This window comes from Haematobia irritans, chromosome 1 (genome assembly GCF_050003625.1).
Source record: "Haematobia irritans isolate KBUSLIRL chromosome 1, ASM5000362v1, whole genome shotgun sequence".
Taxonomy (NCBI): Eukaryota; Metazoa; Arthropoda; class Insecta; order Diptera; family Muscidae; genus Haematobia; species Haematobia irritans.
In genome coordinates, this window is record NC_134397.1 from 171,513,997 (window position 1) to 171,541,943 (window position 27,947).

Here is a 27,947-nt window from a genome sequence, read left to right on the forward strand (position 1 = left end):
ATATTATTCTTTAGCGTCTTCATCAACCACATCTTTGTTTTTATTACAAACTTACAGACATCAACATTATTGATTACATTTCTAGGGATTTGTTTGTTTTAATTTGTTGTTTTCATTGGTAAATGTTGTTGTTGTTTTTTTTATTATAAGATAGTTTATTTTTGTTATAAAATATAATAGGAATATATATGGGATTTATTATATATATAAATCGAAAAACAAAAGTCATTTCAAAAAAAAAAATTTTTTTTTTCAATATTTCCTCTTCAATGCAGACAATTGATATTTTCACTTGAGAGAAGATTTATTTTATATGACCAATGATTTTTTTTTTTGTTTTGTGTTTTTCTTGTTAGGTGGAAAAGATGAAAATAATGAAATTTCAAATTATAATTGATATTTCTTTGGTATGACAAAAACTAAACTACTAAATATCTACTATTAAAGGTTCAAGTGAACACTGCCCTAGGGATTCAATCAAGTACTTAGGATACAGTTCTTTGAGAAAAGAAAATTAAAAACTAAATGATAGGAAGTCGTATGGATGGGTGTGTGTGTGTGTGTTTCATATTAGTGTTTGTGAACAAAGTTTAAACTATTTTAGACAGTTTAAAATATTTGGATATCTTTTTGAATTCTTTCAGTTAGCCTTTTTATGGATTCAAAATTTGATTTGATAACGATAAGTAATTCAGCAAAAAAGAGTGCCCAGAACAGATATGAGAATGTTCCCTCTCGAGTATTCCAAATTAAAAAAAAAAAAAAAAAAAAAATGAAAAGTCGCCTTCTACAAAACTCAAAAATTTGAAAGACATTTTTTTTATTAAAAAAAGGCAAAACAACCAGAGAACCGACTACACCAAATCTTAAATAAATTGACAAGTTAACTTTGTCATTCTAATTAATTGACTTTGGCGACTAGAGTTTATGAGCGATTAGTCGATTTTTCTCATTATAAAAACTCGATTATTCGATGTAACCCTAGACAGCTAATCTACGTCCGAGAGGGGTATAGCTTTTTAAATTTTTGCTCTCCCTCTTTGAAAATTAAAATAGGATTTTTTTGTTACACAATAAATAAAAGTTTATCAAAAAATGGATAAGATTTATATAAAGAATCTGTACAAAAATTTAAAAAAACAAAATCCACAAATTTTGTCACCATGAAGATAACCTGTATTTTCCAGTAGGTTTAGCTTTCTAGGTTAAAGAATAAAAAAAGTCGATTTCGGCTTTCTTTTACTCAACAAAATCGATTTTCTACTTTTACAAAATTTGAAAATTCGAATGTGAATTTTCTTAGTTTCTATATAAGGTCGATAATGAGATTATTCGATATAAAGAAAAAGTCGATAGACAATTTCTTGGTCGAAAAAGCAAAAACCTCGATTTCACAAAATTTTAAAGTAGCTGATATTGTCACCATGAAGATAAACTATGATACGTCCCACAAGCGTCTGCTTAACTTTTCCGTAACCTTCAGTAGGTTTAGCTTTCTAGGTTAAAAAATAACAAAAAGTCGACTTCGTTTTTTTACTAAAAAAAATCGGATTTCAACTTTTACAAAATTTCAAAAATTCGAGTTTTGTTTTTAATTTTTTTACAAGGTCGATAGTGAGACTATTCGATATAAAGAAATACAAAATGTCGACCTTAGTTTCTATTTTATTGAGCGGAAAATCGATTTTCGACTTTTAACCCGAGTAGGGATCAAAAGTCGAAAATCGATTTTCTGCTCACATTTGAAAAAATCGAAAATCGAAAAAAGAATTTGACCTTTTCCAAAGCTCTAAAATTCGAATGAGATTTTTTTTTTAATTTTTATACAAGGTCGATAATGAGACTATTCGATATAAAGAAATACAAAATGTCGACCTTAGTTTCTATTTTATTGACTAGCAGATTTTCGACTTCTTTATCCCTACTCGGGTTATCCATATTTGAAAAAAATCGAAAATCCATTTTCAACTTTTACAAAACTCAAAAATTCGAATGAGTTTGTTTTTTTTTTTTAATATTAATAAATTTTATTAAATTTTTATACAAGGTAGATAATGAGATTATTCGATATAAAGAAATACAAAATGTCGACCTTAGTTTCTTTTTTATTGACCAGACGATTTCGACTTTTTATCCCTACTCGGGTTATCCACATTTGAAAAAAAATCGAAAAGTGTACTTTTAAAAGATTCAAAAAGTCTATAGACAATTTCTTGGTAGAAAAAGCAAAACTCCGATTTCACAAAATTTTAAAGTAGTTTATATTGTCATCATGGAGATAAACTATGAAACGTCCCACAGAAGTCTGATTATATTCTCTGTAACCTCCAGAAGGTTAAGCTTTCTAGGGTTAGGTTAGGTTAGGTTATGTGGCAGCCCGATGTTTCAGGCTCACTTAGACTATTCAGTCCATTGTGATGCCACATTGGTGAACTTCTCTCTTATCACTGAGTGCTGCCCGATTCCATGTTAAGCTCAATGACAAGGGGCATCCTTTTTATAGCCGAGTCCGAACAGAGTTCCACATTGCTGTGAAACCACTTAGAGAAACTTTGAAACCCTCAGAGATGTCACTAGCATTACTGAGGTGGGCTAATCCACCGCTGAAAAACTTTTTGGTGTTCGGTCGAAAAAGGAACCGAATCCACGACCTTGTGTATGCAAGACGGGCTAAAAAATAACAAAGTCAACTTGGGATTTTTTACCAAAAAAAACGGATTTCAACTTTTACAAATTTTCAAAAATTCGAGTTTTATTCGACATAAATAAATACAAAATGTCGACCTCAGTTTCTATTTTATTGATCAGAAAAATCAATTTTCGACTTTTTATCCCTACTCGTGTTATCCATATTTGGAAAAAATCGAAAAGTGTACTTTTAAAAGATTCAAAAAGTCGATAGACAATTTCTTGGTCGAAAAAGTAAAACTCCTATTTCACAAAATTTTAAAGTAGGTGATATTGTCACCATGAAGATAAACCATAATACGTCCCACAGAAGTCTGATTATATTCTCCGTAACCTCCAATAGGTTAAGTTTTCTAATGTTAAAAGATTACACCGTGAGACAAATTTCAATTTTGTTATTTTTGCCCCTCGATTTGGCAAAAATATTTGTTTTGTTATATCAGGACAAAAAGACCTTATTCAAGTCCTTTCCAAATTTTGTAATTTTTTCCACTGTTGTTAGAAAATTCGGAATCTCTTTACAATTTTGAAAGGACTTGAATATGGTGCTTTTGTCCTGATATGACAACACAAATATGTTTGCCAAATCGAGGGGAGTCTCCTCTTTCATTTTCTTTTTATCTCAGCATCGTAGGATGAGTAGAAATATATATAAAATATTATATATAATATATTTTTATATAAAATATTTTTTTTTCTATTTAAATGTCCTTTAAAACTTTAAAGTCCTCTAAATAAGACAAATGACCAGAGAATGAAAGACTGTAAACACAGTTTTACTCCAGAGAGCCTCTAGTTTCATGTGTATAAGGTCTTGCTCATGTGTTAAAATTAGTGTTGTCGACTTCTACACTTTTTCTTGAAAAAAAAAAAGATTTTCAACTCAAAAATTCAAATGAAAATTTTTTTTCTAAATTTTTATAACATATCGATAATGAGATTATTCTATATAAAGATTTACAAGAGGTCGACTTAAGTTTCTTCTTTTTTTTACCAGAAAATCGATTTTCGACTTTTTATCCTTTGGCTAAAACTTTGAAAAAAAAAATCATAAAGTGAATTTAAAAAAAAAAAAAAAAAACATTTTTTTTAAATTTATACAAAAAGGCCGAAAAACGCCAAACTCCGTCATCGCTAAATTATAAAGAAGCTGAAAAATCAACTTTATAATTCTACACTGAAAAAAAAAATATTGTTCTAAGGCCAAGGATGTCTTGTCCTTAAAATACGAATGGGAGTTTTACTCAACATCCCAGAAAAAATCGTTGCCGGAAAATACTGAAAATTTAACATAAGCGGATATCCAACGTTTCAATAGCCAATGCCCTAAATTTGCATCATTTCTTAACGTGTGATCCGAATTCAGTGTTTTGGATGTGAATTAAAAAATTTTGTAATATTTTACCAAATAAATAATTTTTATAATTTATTGTGATTTTTAAGGAAAAAACTTTATATCAGATAAATGCATCTTCTATGCTAAGCAATATTAGGTTGTTATTTTAAAAACATGAAATCTTGGGCCTCACGACAATATTTTTTCTCTGTCTAATGTAAAAATTAATTAAATTAGTATTTTTTTTTTTCAAATTAAATTTAAAATATTTAAGTAACATTATATTTTTTATGTTTTTATTAAACCGGTGTAGCTTTTGACGTAGATCTGTTTAGGATAGCTCGAGAGGTAGTCTGAAAACTTATTTAAATAACTGTTTCTTTCATAAAAATTCAATAACCATTATCGGGCTGTGCTGGTTAAAATTCAATATTAATTATTAGATAAAAACTAACGCCAAAAATTTTCCAATTAAAATGTTAATTGAATTTTAAAATATATTTAACTAAGAATTAACTGATTTAATTACTTTTTTTTTAACAAACTGTAAGTTTTTCTTTTTTTTTACCAGAAAATCGACTTTTATCCTTCCTTTTTAAAAAAGCATAAGGTGAACTTTTCTAACCAGTTTTTTTTTAATTTTTACAAATTTAGGATAGCTCGAGAGGTAGTCTGAAAACTAATTTAAATAACTGTTTCTTTCATAAAAATTCCATAACCATTATCGGGCTGTGCTGGTTAAAATTCAATATTAATTATTAGATAAAAACTAACGCCAAAAATTTTCCAATTAAAATGTTAATTGAATTTTAAAAAATATTTAACTAAGAATTAACTGATTTAATTACTTTTTTTTAAACAAACAGTAATTAATTAATTTTTTTTTATCAATTACTACTTTAATTGGACCAAATATTTTTTCAATTAACTTTGTAGATTGCTACTATTAATTCTCTGATTATAGAAGAAATTTCAATTAGAAACTAATTTGATCAATTAATTTGGTGATTAGAAACAAAAAAATATATATTTTTTTTGCTTTTAATACAATCATTGTTCGTTTTAATTAAATTAATTAATAGAACCAATTAATTTTTAATTGAACATTTTTTTTAATTCAATTAAAATTTTATTTGATGGCGATATTTCTCCAGTGTGTATAACCACAGATTACGATTCGAAATAAATTTGAAATTAAATTTAAAGTATCCTTTAAATTCATTTTCTAACACTGTCTTAAAATTAGTTTAGTGACCTTTTTCACAAACAAAATTGAAAATTCGAATATAATGAAATGATGAAAATGAGAATATAATTAAATCATAAATGATAAGTCTAAAATATAAAGGTTCCATTTTTAGGTTAGAAAATTTTAGAATATAGTCTTTTTCCATTTCAAGGTTTTGTTTTCACTATAAAGGTGGGTATTAAGTTCGAGTTTTGCCGCTAAAATATCCATATTTTTACGATTATTTTTCTTTAATAATCTATTTTAAGGAATATAAACATTATGAATAGTTGCTTTGGGCTATTTTTCGTTAAGTTATAATAAAATTTGCAACAAAAAGGTATAATTTTATACTTTTGTTTGTGGATTTAATTTTGATTTTAGCGGCTAAACTCGAACTTAGTACTCATCTTATTCTAATAACTATTCCACTTTTTGAACCAGTTTCCATATAGAACTGAAGGTAAACTCTAATGACATAATTACACAATTTTTTCGAATTTTTTTAGGACAAATATTTAATGAACTTTTTAGGGAAGAGATTATTTAATAGGGAAACTAAAGTTGACAAGTATATACGGCCGTAAGTTCGGCCAGGCCGATTCTTATGTACCCTCCACCATGGATTGCGTGGAAACTTCTACTAAAGACTGTCATCCTCAATCGCATTACTTGGGTTGCGGTAACACTTGCCGATGGCAAAGTATCTTAAAACTTCTAAACATCGTCTTCTAAATTGTAAGTTAGTCCATACGGGCCGATTAAATACATGTGTAATTCAGTTTGACAAACTTTTCTATAGAAATAAAATTTTGACAAAATTTTCTACAGAAATAAAATTTTGACAAAATTTTCTATAGAAGAAACATTTTAACAAAATTTTCTACACAAATAAAATTTTGACAAAATTTTCTATAGAAATAAAATTTAGACAAAACTTTCTATAGAAATAAAATTTTGGTAGATTATTTTTTGGCGACTTGGACCAATTTTTGTGTGATTGGTCATCGGCTATATATAACTATAGACCGATATGGATCAATTGTTGCATGGCAGTAAGCAGCCCCAAACTAGCGCACAGTACCAAATTTCAACCGAATCGGATGAATTTTGCTCCTCCAAGAGGTTCTGAAGGTCAAATCTGGGGATCGGTTTATATGGGGCCTATATATAATTATGGACCGATATGTACCAATTTTTGCATCGTAGTTAGAGACCATATACTAACACCACGTACCAAATTTCAACCGGATCGGATGAATTTTGCTCCTCCAAGAGGCGCCGGAGGTCAAATCTGTAGATCGGTTCATATGGAGGCTATATGTAATTAGGGACCGATATAGACCAATTGTTGCATGGTTGTTAGAGATCATATACTAACACCACGTATCAAATTTCAACCGGATCGGATGAACTTTGCTCCTCCAAGAGGCTCCAGAAGTCAAATCTGGGAATCAGTTTATATGTGGGCTATATATAATTATGGAACGATATGGACCAATTTTCCATGGTTGTTAGAGATCATACACTAACACCACGTTTTTTGTTTGCGGGCAGGTCAAGTTCGAAGATGGACTATATCGGTCCAAGTTTTGATATAGTCCCCATATAAACCGACTTCCCGATTTGGGGTCTTGGGCTTATAAAAAACGTAGTTTTTATCCAATTTGCTTGAAATTGAAAATCTAGAGGTACTTGAGGGCTATAAAAAGGTGTGTCGAAAATGATCCCTATCGGTCGATGTTTTGGTATAGCCCCCATATAGACCGATTTTCCGAATTTGTCTCTTGGGCTTCTAGAAACTGTATTTACTATCCCATGTGCCTGAAATTGGAAATCTAGAGGTATTTTGGGAACATAAAGAAGTGTGTCGAAAATGGTCCGTATCGGTTGATGTTTTGGTATAGCCGCCATATAGACCTATCTCCCGACTTTATTCCTGGGGCTTCTAGAATCCGTAGTTTTTATCCAATTTGCCAGAAATTAGAAATCTAGAGGTATTTTAGGACCATAAAGAGGTGTATCGGTCCATGTTTTGGTATAGCCCCAATATAGACTGATCTCCCGATTTTACTTCTTGGGCTTCTAGAATTCGTAGTTTTTACCAAATTCGTCTGAAAGTGGAATTCTAGAGGTATTTGAGAAATGTTAAGAGGTGGTGAGTATTGGTCCATGTTTTGCTATAGACCCCATATAGGCCTAACTCCCGAATTTATTTGTAGGACTTCTGGAATACGGCTGACCACAAATAGGTCAGCCGTATATGGTGTGTGTCGACTCATGTTTTAGTATAGTCTCCACATAGACCGATCTCCAGATTTCATTCCTTGGGCTTCTAGAAATCGTAGTTTTTATCCGATTTGCACAAAAATGTAAATATACTGGAATTGTAGACCCTCAAAAATCTGTATCGTATTTATTTTTACCGGTCCGTTTGGTAAGGCATATAGACCGATTTAACTTCTTGAGGGTACACCCAAAGAAAAAAATATTTTCTTTCGGAATGAAATTTTAGACAAACGAAATTTCCCTTTCGTATAAAGTATTTTCGTTTAGTGCAATCTTATCCGAATTTTTGATAAGCGATTCAAAGATTGTCTCTAAATTTGTGTCAAAAGAAAACTATGCTTGTCTAAAATTTCGTTCCTCAGAAAAGAAAACACTTCTTTCAGGGTATAACAGGCGCACTGATTATGAAAATTGCTTGAAACTGAAAGTAAAATTTCCAGATTTTACTCATCGTATTCATTTAAATAATGGCGGAAAAAATCTACAGATTTAAGATTTTAAATGTAGGCGTTATTTCATCATATACACGATATGTTTATGATTTCTCTAAAACTCAAACAAAATTGGTTCTCATAAATCCAAAATCTGATCTAGTCTTCATAGGTAGAATCTGGTTGAACTCCATCAAACCCGTTAAAATTCTAGAAACCCGCTACGACGAAGAGTTTTAAGAGGATATTTAAGATTCGGCCTGGCCGAACTTACTGCTGTATATACTTGTTTTTGTATAAAATCGACTCCATTATAAACAAAGTCGACTTTTTAAGTTTTGTAAACCGACCCCCCTCCCAAAAAAAAAAAGAAAATTTAAATTAAATAAATTTCAACTTAAATATTTAATAATATTCGAAATTATGAATACTTCCGATGCCACCGGAAGTTAAAGTTTTGTCTTTTTTTCACTTACATATCCCGCCATAATAATCAAAATCTATGGTTGCCATAGTGTTCTGTTTCCTTCAGTTTAATATGAAAAAATTGTGATAAATCCATATTTTCAAAAAATGCGTTTTGTTTTACATATTTGCTTTTTCTAAAAATTTTTGCACAGAAAAAAGAATTTAGAAAAAAAAAAAAAATCATATCGAAAATCTTTAAAACTGTAATAGCTGCCAAGACTTGTTTTTTATAAGATCGTTTAAGAAAACAAAACTATATGAAATTAGTTTTGTTTGCAAATTGTTCACATTATTTTGGTTTAAAAAAAAACATAAACAAAAGGTACTAAAGTCGCACGATATGGACAACAACAAATACAAATGTAAAATATAAATATTTCTATATTTAAAAATTTTAATTAAATCATGTCCTTATTTCGCCACGACGACTTATACATAGAAATCTATCACTTTTAAAGCTTATTTGTTTCTACTTATTGTTGTTGGTGTTGGGGTTTGTGAGGATTTAATTAAACTAGAGGTTTCGTTCTATGTGGTTAGTGTAACTAATTGCAACTGTAGTTGTTCTTTTTTGTATGTTTGTATAGGAGCTTAATTTGTTTAACACTTTTTTGTTTTAATATATCTGTATGTGTATGTGTACCCTAAGCATACAGGGTTTTAGTTTTGGGGTTTCTTTTGTCCTAATGTAGTCTAATGTATTTCATCTATCCGCTTTTTTATGTTTTTTGTTTGTAGAGAGCATACACGGGAGTTTTTTTTTCGTTTTTCGGGAACTTTTTATAAAAGTTCTCTTTTGGCTATACGTATGTGTTTATGTGAATGCTTGTGTATGTGTGAGGAATTCCCTTTGTTTTTTGGACTTGTATATAGTAATATGCTATTTTAGGTTTTTTTTTCTATTTGTTTTTTCTGTTTAACAAAGTTTTCTAGTTTAATAGTTTTTTTCTTACTTTCAACAAAAACATTTTTAACATTTTCCTTTGGGAATATTTTTTTCGTTTGTTTTTTATCCTGGCGTTAACTATGTATAGGGTCTTAGTCTTCTTAGATTCTAGGTTTGGTTTGATTTGTCTATTTAATTAACGCTATGATGATACATTATCCTCGGAGCCATCGGCTTCCTCTGGGGGATTCTTTTTGACACAATCCCTTACACCTTGCAGTATGATGCCCACTCGACGATCTAAAGCTGCAAGATGTGGCTCCCACAAGACAGGACTAACTGGATCCACTAACATTGATTCACGCATTACTTGTGACAATTGACGGGGTCCATTGTGGAATCTGTAAAATAGAAAGATATAATAAATATTAAAATCCAAAAACAGACGACAGATAAGAGGAGTGTTGGCTGAACCTCGCAAAACCCTGAGCGGACGATTTTAACTATTATTACACGGACGAAAAAGACAGTTTTTCATACGTTTGGGTGTAAAAAATTATATATTTGGAACTCAAATTTTTTAACACAATATTTTTAAGTACAAGCATGTAATGTTCATAAACTAGCATAACATATTTGGGACATATATGTTAATATGTTAGAACATATTATGTTGTGGACTTAAACTGTTTGTAAATATAATATGCTTAGATGCAAACATATATTAATTTGGAAATATCCTATAAACAAATATGTGTTTAGAAAGAGAGACCTAGAGAGTATGCTGCAAGTAAAATAATGGAAGTAACCAATTGGCGCCTTAAAAATATATCCATACAAAGAAAATTTCATTAAAATTTTTTTCTACCAGTGTATACCTTAAGGTGAAATATAATATGTTTGAACAATACAAACAATATTTTGTTTGGACCAATCCTGAAAATATATATGTTACAGAAGCGATTTTTTTGAGGGTGTAGGCATAGAAAGCTAAATTGCATGAAAAATCTACAAAATAGCAGAAATCTGGCCGATATTTCAGGCTCACTTAGACTTTCAGTCCATTGTGATACCACAGTAGTGACCTTATCACTGAGTGCTGCCCGATTCTATGTTAAGCTCAATGACAAGGGACATCCTTTTTATTGCCGAGTCCGAACGGCGTTCCACATTGCAGTGAAACCACCTAGAGAAGCTTTCAAACTCTCAGAAATGTCACCAGGATTACTGAGGTATGATAATCCAACGCTGAAAAACTTTTTGGTGTTTGGTCGAAACTGGGTTTGAATCCACGAAAAAAAAGTTGGGGTTGAGGAAGAAGGAGTAGAAGTTCACGACTGTGGTATCACAATGGACTGAATAGTCTAAGTGAGCCTAATATATCGGGCTGCCACTATACCTAACCTAACCTAATTCTAATGCTATTAAAGCAAAAACAGTGCCGCCTTTTATGACTTTCTAGAAACGGTAACACTGACCATCTTTCAAAATTCATGGCAAGGGTCATAAAAAATGAAAAAATAAAACAAGTATATACGGCCATAAGTTCGGCCAGGCCGAAGCTTATGTACCCTCCACCATGGATTGCGTAGAAACTTCTACTGAAGACTGTCATCCACAATCGAATTACTTGGGCTGAGGAAACACTTGCCGATGGCAAGATATCTTAAAACTTCCTAACACCGTAATATATACCACATAGTCCATACGTGGTATATATTAAACTAAAAAAGGCCGATTAAATACGTATTTAATTAAGTTTAAAGTTTCTATAGAAATAAAATTTTGACAACATTTTCTATAGAAGTCAAATTTGGAAAAAATTTTCTATAGAAATAAAATTTGGAAAAAACTTTCTATAGAAATACAATTTGGAAAAAATTTTCTATAGAAATACAATTTGGAAAAAATTTTCTATAGAAATAAAATTTTGACAAAATTTTCTATAGAAATAAAATTTTGACAAAATTTTCTATAGAAATAAAATTTTGACAAAATTTTTTATAGAAATAAAATTTTGACAAAATTTTCTATAGAAATAAAATTTGGACAAATTTTTCTATAGAAATAACATTTTGACAATGTTTTTTATAAAAATAAAATTTTGGTAGATAATGGACCGATATGGACCAATTTTTGTGTGATTGGGGATCGGCTATATATAACTATAGACCGATATGGACCAATTATGGCATGGTTATAAGCGGCCTTATACTAACACCACGTTGAAAATTTCAACCGGATCGGATGAATTTTGCTCCTCCAAGAGGCTACGGAGATCAAATCTGGGGAACGGTTTATATGGGGGGCTATATATAATTATGGACCGATATGGACCAATTCTTGCGTATTTGTTAGAGACCACATTCTGACACCATGTTCCAAATTTCAACCGGATCGGATGAATTTAGCTCCTCCAAGAGGCTCCGGAGGACAAATCTGGGGATCGATTTATATGGGGGCTATATATAATTATGGACCGATATGGACCAATTCTTGCATGGTTGTTGGAGACCATATACTAATACCTCGTACCAAATTTCAACCGGATCGGATGAATTCTGCTCCTCTAAGAGGATCCCGAGGTCAAATTTGGGGATCGGCTTATATGGGGGCTATATATAATTATGGACCGATGTAGACCAATTTTTGATTGGTTGTTAGAGACCATATACTAACACCATGTACCAAATTTCAGCCGGATCGGATGACATTTGCTTTTCTTAGAGGCTCCGCAAGCCAAATCTGGGGATCGGTTTATATGGGTGGTAAAAGTGGATGGTAAAAGTGGACCGATATGGCCCATTTGCAATACCATCCGACCTACATCAATAACAACTACTTGTGCCAAGTTTCAAGTAAATAGCTTGTTTCGTTCAGAAGTTAGCGTGATTTCAACAGACGGACGGACGGAAATGCTCAGATCGACTCGGAATTTCACCACGACCCAGAATATATATACTATATAATATGGGGTCTTAGAGCAATATTTCGATGTGTTACAAACGGAATGACAAAGTTAATATAACACCCATCCTATGGTGGAGGGTATAAAAATCGATGCACGAAAATCGCTCAAAAGTTATTGAACATCATCAATGACGATCCAGAGTACCTCAAAAAGATCACCTATTTTGTCCTCATTATAAACTAAAAACATCGATTATAGAAAAGTGTATTGCTATGATAGAGATGATAAAATAAACATCTACAAAGGAGCTCTTACGGATACAAAAAGGCGCGTTTCGAAAATAGTTGGCATAAGTCTATCATAGCTGAGGTGAAGGGGACAAAATACTTTTATTTAATATTTTATTTTTTAATCCGACCTCATAACTAAGATATAATCAAAGCATAGGAGCAGTTTTGAACCCATCGCCTTTAGATTTGGCCCAACGAAGTTCGTTACAATATTTTTTCTGTAGGTTGGCTGATACATTTTGCAACAAAAAAAGCTAAAATTTTCGAATTTGTTTCACAAAAGAAAAAAATCTCGGATACTCACCAAACAATTACACACAAAAAAATGTTTATACCCTCTACCATAGGATGGGGTTATATTTAAACTTTGTCATTCCGTTTGTAACACATCGAAATATTGGTCTAAGATCCCATAAAGTATATATATTCTGGGTCTTGGTGAAATTCTGAGTCGATATAGATCTGACCGGCGGTTCGTCCGTCTGTTGAAATCACGCTAACTTCCGAATGAAACAAGCTATCGACTTGAAACTTGGCACAAGTAGTTGTTATAAATGTAGGTAAGATGGTATTGCAAATGGGTTATATCGAGCCACATTTACGTATAGCCCCCATAAAAAACGACCACCAGATGTGACTGGCGGAGCCTCTTACAGAAACAAAATTCATCCTATACGATTGAAATTTGGTACAGGGTGTTAGTATATGGTCTCTAGGTTAGGTTAGGTTAGGTATGGTCTCTAACAATCTTGCAAAAAGTGGTCCATATCGGTCCATAATTATATATAGTCCCCATATAAACCGATGACCAGATTTGAACTCCTGAGCCTCTTTGAGGGGTAAATTTCATCCGATCAGGTTTAAATTTGCTACGTGGTGGTGGTGTGGATGAGAGTCTTTAGTAGAAGTTTCTACGGTGGAGGGTACATAAGATTCAGCCTGGTCGAACTTACGTCCGTATATATTTGTTTTATTCGTCAATTTTTTGGACGTGATGTAAGACTCTCAGTATCACGGTTAAGAGCAATGGTATGAGAGATAAATAATTTCTTCACTGGAGGCTCTAAAGATAGCCACTTGTGATTTTCCATCATTCCATTTCATCACGAATAACTCCTTTGCTGAAAGCAATAAATCAAAATGCTTCTGTAAGTTTGTAAACAATAAAAGGATTTGTCACTCGAATAAATATGACAGCAGTCAGACAAGCGGCTTAGAAATTACAGCAAGCTTAAATTGTTTTCGATTTAAACGACTATGTTGGCCTTCAAAGGGCAGTAGGCCCAACAAGACTTTACGATCTACTTGTGTTTGATTTTAGTTGAAGTTATTGTCTTTTAATTATAATGATAATTTAATCAATTAAGTAATACTCGTAACTGTAATACTCTAAATGTTGTAGAAATTATTTAGTCATGTTCTATTAGTGATCTTTCAAAAATTGAGATACTTACTCCAGTAATTTTCTGACGGTGGATTTGCGTACCATACAGCACTGCAACATGGGAGCCAATATGGTTAAATCATCATGGAAAGCTTTTCCAAAGCCACGACCATGATCCAAATGTAATGTAAATGTATCATTGCCATATATTCTGAAAGTACAAAAAAAAGAGGAATCACACATCAAATAAAACCAACAGAAATTTTGAGAATTGCTAGCAAATATTCAGCAAAAAAAACTTTCAGAGGTCTTCCACTAAAATGCATCCAAAAATGCTCTTCTAGAGATGCGCATAGTTTTTACTGCATAAGAAGTTTTGAGTTTATATATAATTTTTCGCAATAAATTTAATTTTTTTTATTTGTAAAATGTACTTAATTTTCTTTTTCAATAAAATCCGAAATGCTAAAATTGCAGCACATCTGAAAACCTTATGCAAAATCAATGCAGCGGATGCTTAAAAAGATGAAAATTAATTGCTTCTGAATCAATTTTTCAACACCTCTGGATCAACAAAGAACATTTTCATTGCTTTTGTGGTAACGCTTTTTGTGCTGGGTATATCAAGGACATGATTGCTTCTCGCCAATACAAGGTTAGGTTAGTTTAGGTGGCAGCCCTATGTATCAGGCTCACTTAGACTATTCCGTCTATTGTGATACCACAGTGGTGAACTTCTCTCTTATCACTGAGGTGACAAGGGATCTCCTTTTTATAGCCGAGTCCGAACGACTATCTCACCAATACAAGCCATATCAAATAAATACCTAGCATAGTTTTTTTTTTTATTTTTGCCTTAAATTTAAATCGAAATTTCAATTTTGAATTTATATTTATACTAACGTTGTTAAAATTTTATTTGCAATTTTCTTTTCTCGAGTAATCTAGAGTAAATACATTTTTTTTAACCAAATCGTATTTTTGATTTTCTTTGCATTGATTTCAAATGTCTTCATTGATAGTTTACGAATGGTGGGTTATTTTCTCTATTAAGGATTTATCTCAATAGACGTTAATACTTGATTTGAATTTTTCTCGAAAAAAAAACAGATTTCCTTTTAAATGTAATGGTGGCATTGTACTGGCATTTAATTTTCGATTTTATTTCGTTTTTCTATTGAGAGGTGGCTACAACTTTCATGTTAAGCTTAATGGAACGATTTAGAATAGAATAAAATCAAGTAGACTTCGCGTCATTGAATGAAATAGGCCAAAAAGTTAAGCTGATCGGAATTAAATACGATAGGCAAAAAAAGATACAATGACTTTAGTTTGTTTCACCATTCTATTTTTTCCCACTCTTTGTTGCTAATACAATTGATGAAGCTCATTTAAAATTGATGAAATACACAAAAAGGCTATTCACGAAACTGTAGATAGAAATGTCACATGGATTTTGCTATTCCCCTAGAATTCGTTGTGGGCTGAGTATTACAATTTTAAAATGTGACCTTATTTCATGGAGAATACAATGCTGAAATTACTTTCGGCGTAAGTTTTAAATGATACTAAGAAAAAAAAAACAAGTATATACGACCGTAAGTTCGGCCAGGCCGAATCTTATGTACCTTCCACCATGGATTGCATAGAAACTTGTACAAAAGACTGTCATCCACAATCGAATTACTTGGGTTGTGGTATCTTAAAACTTCTTAACATCGTTTTCTAAATTGTGAGTTAGTCCATACATGATAGAGAGCCAGAATGGGGGTCGCTTATATGGGGGCTATATACAATTATGAACTTGATATGGACCAATTTTTGTGTGATTGGGGGTCGATTTATCTGAGGGCTATAACATATGACCTATGAGGATATGGATATATATAATTATGGACCGATGTGGACCAATTTTTGCATAGTTATTAGAGACCATATACTAACACCATGCACCATGTTTCAGCCGGATCGGATGAAATTTGCTTCTCTTAGAGGCTCCGCAAGCCAAATCGGTGGATCGCTTTATATGGGGGCTATATATAATTATGGACCGATATAGAGCAACTTTTGCATGGTTGTTAAAGATCATATGCTGACACCATGTACCAAATTTCAGCTGGATCGGATGAAACTTGCTTCTCTTAGAGTCCCCACAAGCCAAATTTTGGGGTCCGTTTATATGGGGGCTATACGTAAAAGTGGACCGATATGGCCCATTTGGGGATCGATTTATCTGAGGGCTATAACATATGACCTATGAGGATATGGACCTGTGTTAGTCAGGCATGGTTGTTAACGGCCACATACTAGCACAATGTATCAAATTTCAACTGATTCGGATGAAATTTGCTCCTCCAAGAGGCTCCAAAACCAAATCTCGGTATCAGTTCATATGGGGGCTATATATGATTATGGACCACGTTTGGCATGGCTGTTAAATATCATATACTACCATCACGTACCAAATTTCAACCAGATCGGATAAATTTTGCTTCTCCAAAAGGCATCGGAGGTCAAATCTGGGGATCGGTTTATATGGGGTTATTTACAATTATGAACTTGATATGGACCAATTTTTGTGTGATTGGGGATCGATTTATCTGAGGGCTATAACATATGACCTATGAGGATATGGATATATATAATTATGGACCGATGTGGACCAATTTTTGCATAGTTATTAGAGACCATATACTAACACCATGCACCAAGTTTCAGCCGGATCGGATGAAATTTGCTTCTCTTAGAGGCTCCGCAAGCCAAATCGGTGGATCGGTTTATATGGGGGCTATATATAATTATGGACCGATGTAGAGCAATTTTTGCATGGTTGTTAAAGATCATATGCTGACACCATGTACCAAATTTCAGCTGGATAGGATGAAATTGGCTTCTCTTAGAGTCTTCGCAAGTTTCAAGTCGATAGCTTGTTTCGTTCGGAAGTTAGCGTGATTTCAACGGACGGACGGACATACTCAGATCGACTCAGAATTTCACCACGACCCAGAATATATATACTTTATGGGGTCTTAGAGCAATATTTCGATGTATTACAAACGAAATGACAAAGTTAATATACCCCCATCCTATGGTGGAGGTTATCAAAAAAAAAACAACAAAAGTTTGATGTAATACCATCAAGTTTTCATATCAAATATACTAGAAGAGTATTTGAAATCGAATTTTTAAAAAGGCGAAAAACTTTTATGTGTCGCAGTAAAACTTAAAAATTGTTTTTATACTCTACGGGGTTAACAAAATGTCGATATAAGTTAACTAACTACGATAGCAAATTTTAGTTGGTTGAAAAAAAAAATATATGAAAAACAAGTAGTGAAAGTCTAAAGTGGGGCGGGGCCGACTATATTATACACTGCATCACTTTTTAGATCTAAATTTTCGATACCATATCACATCCGTCAAATATGTTGGGGGCTATATATAAATGTTTGTCCCAAATACATACATTTAAATATCACTCGATCTGGACAGAATTTGATAGACTTCTACAAAATCTATAGACTCAAAATTTAAGTCGGCTAATGCACTAAGGTGGAACACAATGTTATTAAAAAAATATGGGAAACATTTTAATCTGAAGCAATTTTAAGGAAACTTCGCAAAAGTTTATTTATGATTTATCGCTCGATATATATGTATTAGAAGTTTAGGAAAATTAGTGTAATTTTTACAACTTTTCGACTAAGCACTGGCGATTTTACAAGAAAAATGTTGGTATTTTGACCATTTTTGTCGAAATCAGAGAAACACATATATATGGGAGCTATATCTAAATCTGAACCGATTTCAACCAAATTGGGCACGCATAGCTACAATGCTAATTCTACTCCCTGTGCAAAATTTCAACTAAATCGGAGTTAAAAATTGGACTCTGTGGTCATATGGGTGTAAATCGGGCGAAATCTATATATTGGAGCTATATCTAAATCTGAACCGATTTCAACCAAATTTGGCACGCATAGCTACAATGCCAATTCTACTCCCTCTGCAAAATTTCAATGAAATCGGAGTAAAAGATTGGCCACTGTGGTCATATGAGTGTAAATCGGGCGAACGATATATATGGGAGATATATTTAAATCTGGACCGATTTCAACCAAATTTGGCACGCATAGCTACAATGCCAATTCTACTCCCTCTGCAAAATTTCAATTAAATCGGAGTAAAAGATTGGCCACTGTGCTTATATGAGTGTAAATCGGGCGAACGATATAAATGGGAGATATATCTAAATCTGAACCGATTTCAATAAAATGTGGCGCACTTGACGACACTACTAATTGTACTCCTAGTGCAGAATTTCAACCAAATTGGGGTAAAACTCTGGCTTCTGGGACCGTATTAGTCCATTTCGGTCGAAAGATATATATGGCAGCTATATCTAAATCTGAACCGATTTCAATAAACTTTGGCATACTTGACTATAGTACTAATTGTTCTTCTTGTGCAAAATTTTAAGCAAATTAGATTAAAACTCTGGCTTCTGGGGCCATATAGGTCCATATCGGGCGAAATATATATATGGGAGCTATATCTAAATTTGGACCGATTTCTTCCAAAATCAATAGGGTTCTATTCTGAGCCAAAACACCTAGTGCCAAATTTGAAATCGATTGGACTAAAACTGCGACCTAGACTTTGTTTACAAAATCTGTTCACAGACAGACGGACATGGCTATATCGACTCAGGAGCCCACCCTGAGCATTTTTGCCAAAGACACCATGTGCCTATCTAGTCTCCTTCTGGGTGTTGCAAACATATGCACTAACTTATAATACCCTGTTCCACAGTGTGGCGCAGGGTATAAATACATTCCTCGGGAATGAAATTTTTAGAATAAATACCTCTATAAGGCTCTTTAGTTCTGGATTGATTTATACAGAAGAATCTATAAATAATTTTGGAACGATATGAACCAATTTTCGCATGTTAATTAGACGGCCAAACTTCAACCGAATCGGTTGAATTTCAACATGACTTAAAATATATACTATATAGAGAGTGAGACCAATATTTCGATGTGTTACATAAGGTACTCGTATAACGATAAGACAAAGGAGGGAGATTCGGCCTGTCTAAACTTACGACCATATATACTTGTTCTGTGTAGTTTTTACAGATAGACAATTTATTGTAAATAAAAATAAATATTTATATTAATACACCCAACATAAATGGCATTGCATAAATATTCACTTTACTTTGAGGAGAATATTCATTGCATTAATATTTTGTAGATCATAATGTCCTACATTAGATATGCGTTATGCTCTTGTAATTTAACTGTCGATTACACCTACATACATGAACCTCCCACTCTTTCTCTCTCTCTCACTCTGCATTGCATTAACCATCATAAAGATTAGAGGTCCTTGAAGACAAATGGCTGCACATAATTGATTATTATTCATGGCACATTCATTTCGCCCTCGATGGTTATCATAAATCTGCATGTTCCATTTGCTGCAATAGTTTTTAAAATTTGCACACCGAATTTCTCATTCTATGTTCAATGTATGAAGAATGTAGGTGTGTGTATGTGTGTGGTATATCATAGAGAGAGACAAAATGCCAGACATGAAAGATAGACATGCTACAATAATGTATACCAGGAGGTATATATGAGCATAGTGTTCATGGATGATTGTGGGGAGGATGAGTGCAAGTATAATGGAACTACCAGTTTTAAGTGTCCTTTAACACCTAAATGCATGGAGTATCTAATTGCCACTTAAAGGCACTTTAAATGCATAAACGCATACATATGCATATACAACAGCAGGGTGCACCTGATATGGATTCATAATGGTTCGCAGGGTGTGTCATACGTTGTGTTATACAAATATCATTGTGTTGCGGGGTAATGGTTACATGCTTAGGTATGTATGTGTGTGTGTGTGTTATTACGTTGGATACTCTGCATAAACATTCAAAATCAATTTGGCATAAAAATCTATCTATGATAGAACAGGATGTTGCATCAAATGCACCACCATCAAAATGAATCAGTGAAAAGGATAGTTCACATAAGGATTTTTGAATTGAATACCAAAGCAGCTTCTTTAAAATTAAGACATCTTTTAGGAAGCAATAAAACATTTATGCAAATTTCTATATTATAACAATTAGAAAAATTAAATTACCAAATTATTTACCAAATTGCCCATTTTGTTCTTAACAAAACAAAAGTATGTATTTACGAACAAATAAATGTAACTAGAAATGGTCACATGCATGTATTTTGGGAGCACAAGCGCTAATTTATAATTTTAATCAGCTTGACTTAGATATTTTTCTGCAATTGTGAACAAATTTCGGACCTAGATATTGCCCCCTCATCAGGGTTCCACACTGATTTGGAAAATATATCCCATCTACCCCATCCAATTGTATTAACAGAGTATTTAGAAATAAGTTTTCGTTCATACACTGAAAAAAATATTGTCGTGAGATCAAAGATTTCATGTCTTTAAAATACGAATACAAATTTTGCTTAGCATAGAAGACGCATTTCTCTAAAATAAAGTTATTTTCCTTGTCCAAAAGTCGATAAATTTTTCAATGAAGTCGTATTGTCTTTATAATTAAGTGATTTGACTTAAAAATGGGTATCTTAACATGAAAGAAAAAATTTATAGGCTAAGGTCAACTTGACTTTAATAATTCAGAAAAATTCTTTAAATTTAAAGAAATTGTCTTTAAATTTGTTGTCTTTTTGCATTTTGACTACAAAGAAAAAATCGTTCAAATATAGGACATGTTTTTCAAAACTTTATTTTAAAGAAGTTTTTTACTGCAAACATAGCATAATTTCTACTGGAAGTCGAGTCCTAATTTGGAAAATAAAGTTGCCGTTAACTCGTTTTTAAAGGACTTTGATAGCATATGAAGAAAAAAAGCTGAGAAAGCGAAAAATTAAAATTTGCTTCCTAGAAGCAAGTACACAAAAGCTAAATTTAAAAGAGAATTGTGTCTTAAAAGTATCCTTACTTGTATTCTCCGCTTCTTTGGCTCGGAATCAATACCAAATTTTTTAAAGTACAGACAAAATCTTTGGAACCGAGTATGCTTTTTTTTAGTGTAAATACATGGTGATCAAACTACCATTTTCATTTTCTCGAGCGATCATTTCGAAGGCGATCACAATTTTCCTGGTTTTATGTTTCGAAATTCTCATGTTATTGAACCCGGAAATTGGTATGACAAAAATTTCAAAATTATTAAATTATTACAGATTTCTTACAGCAGAGACCGTTTTTTGTTTGTTTCATAAACGCTTGCAAAAAATTCCAAATTTTGTGAAGTATTTTAAATTGAATTGGTGATTATTTAGGACGAAAGCACGTTTACCATTAGAGCCTAAAATAATCTATCAAAGTTTGAAGAAAATTTTACTAAAAAATTTCTTCAAATTTTGGCAGGTTATTTTTACTAAAAATTATTTCTATAAAGAATTTTATAAAGATTTTATATAGTAATTACAATTTATTAACATTTTAAATGCGAGCTAATTGGACATGAATATTAATATATATAAAAAATGTTGTCAAAATTTTATTTTATTTTGTCGCATTTTCTATAGAAAATTTTGACAACATTTTATTTCAATAGAAAGTTTTGTCAAAATTTTATTTCTTCAGAAAATTTTGTCAAAATTTTATTTCTATAGAAAATGTTGTAAACATTTTATTTCTAGACATTTTTTTTCTATAGAAAATTTAGTCAAAATTATATTTCTAAAGAAAATTTTGTTAAAATTTTATATCTATATAAAATGTTGTCAATTTTTTTTATGTAGAAAATTTTGTCAAATTTTTATTTCTATAGAAAATTTTGTTTCTATAGAAAATTTTGTCAAAATTTTATTTCTATAGAAAATTTTGTCAAAATTTTATTACTATAGAAAATTTTGTCATCATTTTATTTCTAAAGACAATTTTGTCAAAATTTTATTTCTATAGACAATTTTGTCATCATTTTATTTCTAAAGACAATTTTGTCAAAATTTTATTTCTATAGACAATTTTGACAAAATTTTATTTCTATAGAAAAGTTTGTACAAATTTTATTTCTATAGAAAATTTTGTCAATATTTTATTTCTAAAGAAAATTGATTCACAAAATAGTTATTAACCTATTTTTGAAGTTTTTTATCTTAAATCCAGATATATTTTTATTGAAAATTTTGTTAATTGTTTTTATTAATTTATGTAGAAAATTTTATTTCTATAGACAATTTTGTCAAAATTTTATTTCAATAGAAAATTTTGTCAAAATTTTATTTCAATGGAAAATTTTGTCAAAACCTTATTTCTATAGAAAATTTTGTCAAAATTTTATTTCTATAGAAAATGTTGTCAAAATTTTATTTCTAAAGACAATTTTGTCAAAATTTTATTTCTATAGACAAATTTGCCAAAATTTAATTACTTAGAAAATTTTGTCAAAATTTTATTTCAATAGAAAAGTTTGTAAAAATTTTATTTCTATAGAAAATTTTGTAAACATTTTATTTCTATAGGAAAATTTGTCAATATTTTATTTCTAAAGAAAATTTAGTCAAAATTGTATTTCTAAAGAAAATTTATTCAAAAAATAGTTATTAGCCTATTTTTGAAGTATTTTTATCTTAAATCCAGATATTTTCTTTTATTGAAAATTTTGTTAATTGTTTTTGTTAATTTATGTAGAAAATTTGGTCAAAATTTTATTTCTATAGACAATTTTGTCAAAATTTTATTTCAATAGAAAATTTTGTCAAAATTTTATTTCAATGGGAAATTTTGTCAAAATCTTATTTCTATAGAAAATTTTGTCAAAATTTTATTTCTATAGAAAATTTTGTCAAAATTTTATTCATATCGAAAATTTTATTACTATAGAAAATTTTGTCATCATTTTATTTCTAAAGACAATTTTGTCAAAATTTTATTTCTATAGACAAATTTGTCAAAATTTAGTTACTATAGAAAATTTTGTCAAAATTTTATTTCAATAGAAAATTTTGTAAAAATTTTATTTCTATAGAAAATTTTGTAAAAATTTTATTTCTATAGGAAAATTTTGTCAAAATTGTATTTCTAAAGAAAATTTATTCAAAAAATAGTTGTTAGCCTATTTTTGAAGTTTTTTTATCTTAAATCCAGATATTTCCTTTTATTGAAATTTTGTTAATTGTTTTTGTTAATTTATGTAGAAAATGTTGTCAAAATTTTATTTCTATAGACAATTTTGTAAAAATTTTATTTCAATAGAAAATATTGTAAAAATTTTATTTCTATAGAAAATTTTGTCAATATTTTATTTCTAAAGAAAATTTATCCAAAAAATAGGTATACGCCTATTTTTAAAGTTTTTTATCTTAAATCCAGATATATTCTTTTATTAAAAATTTTGTTAATTGTGCACTGAGAACTACATTGAGCTAATATTAAAGACTTGCAACCTTCCTTTTACTGGAAAGAATATTCACAATCTTAAACTTGATTTATGGGTGAACATCTTGGGTTTTAAGTTTTGTTGTTGTTTTTTTTTTTAATTTGGGAAAACGTGCTTCTTCTGTTGATGAAACTGTTATAATTTGGAGATTTTAAAGGATTTTAAAGATTTTAAAATGTTATTTCTTCAGAAAATTTTGTCAAAATTTTATTCCTATAGAAAATGTTGTAAACATTTTATTTCTAGACATTTTTTTTCTATAGAAAATTTAGTCAAAATTATATTTCTAAAGAAAATTTTGTTAAAATTTTATATCTATATAAAATGTTGTCAATTTTTTTTTTATGTAGAAAATTTTGTCAAATTTTTATTTCTATAGAAAATTTTGTTTCTATAGAAAATTTTGTCAAAATTTTATTTCTATAGAAAATTTTGTCAAAATTTTATTACTATAGAAAATTTTGTCATCATTTTATTTCTAAAGACAATTTTGTCAAAATTTTATTTCTATAGACAATTTTGTCAAAATTTTATTTCTATAGAAAAGTTTGTAAAAATTTTATTTCTATAGAAAATTTTGTCAATATTTTATTTCTAAAGGAATTTTAGTCAAAATTGTATTTCTAAAGAAAATTTATTCACAAAATAGTTATTAACCTATTTTTGAAGTTTTTTATCTTAAATCCAGATATGTTTTTATTGAAAATTTTGTTAATTGTTTTTATTAATTTATGTAGAAAATTTTATTTCTATAGACAATTTTGTCAAAATTTTATTTCAATAGAAAATTTTGTCAAAATTTTATTTCAATGGAAAATTTTGTCAAAACCTTATTTCTATAGAAAATTTTGTCAAAATTTTATTTCTATAGAAAATGTTGTCAAAATTTTATTTCTAAAGACAATTTTGTCAAAATTTTATTTCTATAGACAAATTTGCCAAAATTTAATTACTTAGAAAATTTTGTCAAAATTTTATTTCAATAGAAAAGTTTGTAAAAATTTTATTTCTATAGAAAATTTTGTAAAAATTTTATTTCTATAGGAAAATTTGTCAATATTTTATTTCTAAAGAAAATTTAGTCAAAATTGTATTTCTAAAGAAAATTTATTCAAAAAATAGTTATTAGCCTATTTTTGAAGTATTTTTATCTTAAATCCAGATATTTTCTTTTATTGAAAATTTTGTTAATTGTTTTTGTTAATTTATGTAGAAAATTTGGTCAAAATTTTATTTCTATAGACAATTTTGTCAAAATTTTATTTCAATAGAAAATTTTGTCAAAATTTTATTTCAATGGAAAATTTTGTCAAAATCTTATTTCTATAGAAAATTTTGTCAAAATTTTATTTCTATAGAAAATTTTGTCAAAATTTTATTCATATCGAAAATTTTATTACTATAGAAAATTTTGTCATCATTTTATTTCTAAAGACAATTTTGTCAAAATTTTATTTCTATAGACAAATTTGTCAAAATTTAGTTACTATAGAAAATTTTGTCAAAATTTTATTTCAATAGAAAATTTTGTAAAAATTTTATTTCTATAGGAAAATTTTGTCAAAATTGTATTTCTAAAGAAAATTTATTCAAAAAATAGTTGTTAGCCTATTTTTGAAGTTTTTTTATCTTAAATCCAGATATTTCCTTTTATTGAAATTTTGTTAATTGTTTTTGTTAATTTATGTAGAAAATGTTGTCAAAATTTTATTTCTATAGACAATTTTGTAAAAATTTTATTTCAATAGAAAATATTGTAAAAATTTTATTTCTATAGAAAATTTTGTCAATATTTTATTTCTAAAGAAAATTTATCCAAAAAATAGGTATACGCCTATTTTTAAAGTTTTTTATCTTAAATCCAGATATTTTCTTTTATTAAAAATTTTGTTAATTGTGCACTGAGAACTACATTGAGCTAATATTAAAGACTTGCAACCTTCCTTTTACTGGAAAGAATATTCACAATCTTAAACTTGATTTATGGGTGAACATCTTGGGTTTTAAGTTTTGTTGTTGTTTTTTTTTTTTTTAATTTGGGAAAACGTGCTTCTTCTGTTGATGAAACTGTTATAATTTGGAGATTTTAAAGGGCTTTTGCTTTGACTTGAAAAGCGTTGTTAACTAAAAAAAAATATTCTTTTTTTATATATGTCCGAGAATAATTGACGCCTTTATTTTAAGAATGCGGGACCAATGCCTCGGAATCATTATTGAAATCCTTAAGAGAAGGTAGAAATCTTTCGATCCAATACAATTTTTTTTTTTTTTGATTATACCTACTAAATTTTCTTAAATTTGTCTACAAATATTTCTTTATTTCTATCATATCGGTGTTTGTAGAACAGTTTAGTAAAAAAATCTAAAATTAATCCACATTTAGCAGGGAGGATTATTCGAGATGTGGCAAGAATTGTAACCAAATAGAAGACAAGATTCCCATTTATAAAAAAAAAGTCGGATAAAAGGTGGACTACCTGGCATGAAGTTAAAATACTTTTAATTATCTATAATAATTCGGATTTTTAAACTGTCATTTATTTTTAAGTGAATAGCTTAGTTAATATATCGCTAAACGAGAATGAAATTTCCATAAATGAAATCGGAATGCTAATTTTAATTTTATAGAGCCTAAATTTAAAGCTAGGAAACTCTCCAAATATTGTTTTTATTTTGAAGCACCTGGATATTTGTCTCGGTACCTCAGTACCAAAATCCTTACGGAAGGTATATGTAACACTGCTTTATCTGTCCACTTGTGCTTAGTTGCCTATATAAGCCTCATTGGTTAGCCTTACTCTGCTGGATCATAGAAATAACAAACTATGGTAGAGTACAAAGCTATGAATATTTTCGTTTGGTTTTTCTGTTTTTTGTTTGTTCTTCAATAGCAGAATAGCATCGTTCTTAGTGAAACATCATCCATTCATATGATTCTCTTGAACTACTCCTCTTAGTATCAATTACCATGTGCATAGCATATGGATTAAGTTTTACGCTTACAAAGGATACTTCTACTATCAGTCCCCCACAGGCAGTAGCCATATTTCCTTGTCCTTGTACCAGGCACATAACACTCATTGTGGACACCTTTAAGTTTATGTACGTATGTGTGTGTGCGTGCACTCTAGTGCAATGATTGTCAGTGAATCTATTACCAGTATTGTGGTATAGATGGATAGACATTATGCATGAAGGTGGGTATTTTTCAAAATAGTTTAACAAGGACGACAGTTGTCTTTAATAGTTCGCAATTCGGCAATCTTAGTGTTGCAAATCGGCCAACTGACACTTCACCACTACACTGCGAGCTCTAACCATGGTTGCCACATTGGGTAGAATTCTACAATAAAATGCTCGATCTTTTGGTAGATTTTGCATAATATTCCTCTCCAACTAAGAGATACTTCAATTTCAATAAAATTGTCAATCAATAAAATATTGAATAAATTTTCTATAGAAATAAAATTTTGACAAAATTTTCGATAGAAATAAAATTTTCATAAAGTTTTCTATAGAAATAAATTTTGACAAAATTGTCTGTAGAAATAATATTTTGTAAAAATTTTCTACAGAAATAAAATGTTGACAAAATTCTCTATAGAAATAAAATGTTGACAAAATTTTCTATAGAAATAACATTTTTGACAAAATGTTCTATAGAAATAAAATTTTCATAAAGTTTTCTATAGAAATTTTTATGGAAATAAAAAAATGTAGAATAAAAATTTTTTTTTTGTATAAATAAAATATATTAAAAATTTTCTATAGAAATAAAATGTTGACAACATTTTGTATAGAAATAAACTTATGACAAAATTTTCTATAAAAATAATACTTCTGACAAAATTTTCAATATAAATAAAATCTTAACAAATTTTTCTATAGAAATAAAATTTTGACATTTTCTATAGAAATACAATTTTGACAAAATTTTCTATAGAAATAAAATTTTGACAAAATTTTCTATAGAAATAAAATTTTCATATAGTTTTCTATAGAAATACATTTTCACAAAATTTTTTAAGAAATACAATTTTGACAAAATTTTCTCTAGAAATAAAATGTTAACACAATTTTCTATAGAAATAAAATTTTCATATAGTTTTCTATAGAAATACACTTTCACAAAATTTTTTAAGAAATAAAATTTTGACAAAATTTTCTATAGAAATAAAATGTTGACAACATTTTGTATAGAAATAAACTTATGACAAAATTTTCTATAGAAATAATACTTCTGACAAAATTTTCAATATAAATAAAATCTTAACAAATTTTTCTATAGAAATAAAATTTTGACATTTTCTATAGAAATACAATTTTGACAAAATTTTCTATAGAAATAAAATTTTGACAATTTTTTTTATAAAATAAAATCTTGAGAAAATTTTCTTTAGGAATATAATTTTGAGAAAATTTTCTATAGAAATAAAATGTTCATAAAGTTTTCTATAGTAATAAAATTTTGACAAAATTTTCCATAGAAATAAAATTTTGATAATATTTTCCATAGAATTAAAATTTTGACAAAATTTTCTATAGTAATAAAATTTTGATAAAATGTTCTATACAA

General features: G+C 29.5%; 1 protein-coding gene across 1 annotated transcript in view; it reads right to left on the reverse strand.

The window, feature by feature from the left end:
• Nucleotides 1-256: 256 nt before the first annotated feature.
• Nucleotides 257-27,947, reverse strand: part of LOC142222136 (uncharacterized) — a 350,911-nt gene continuing 323,220 nt past the window's right edge. Inside the window, exons 10-11 of the mRNA XM_075292103.1 lie at nt 13,982-14,122; nt 257-9,727 (exon numbers count right to left, since the gene is read on the reverse strand). Of these exons, the coding sequence (XP_075148218.1) occupies nt 9,529-9,727; nt 13,982-14,122 (340 nt within the window). The 3' untranslated portion in view covers nt 257-9,528. The remainder of the gene's footprint in view (nt 9,728-13,981; nt 14,123-27,947) is intronic.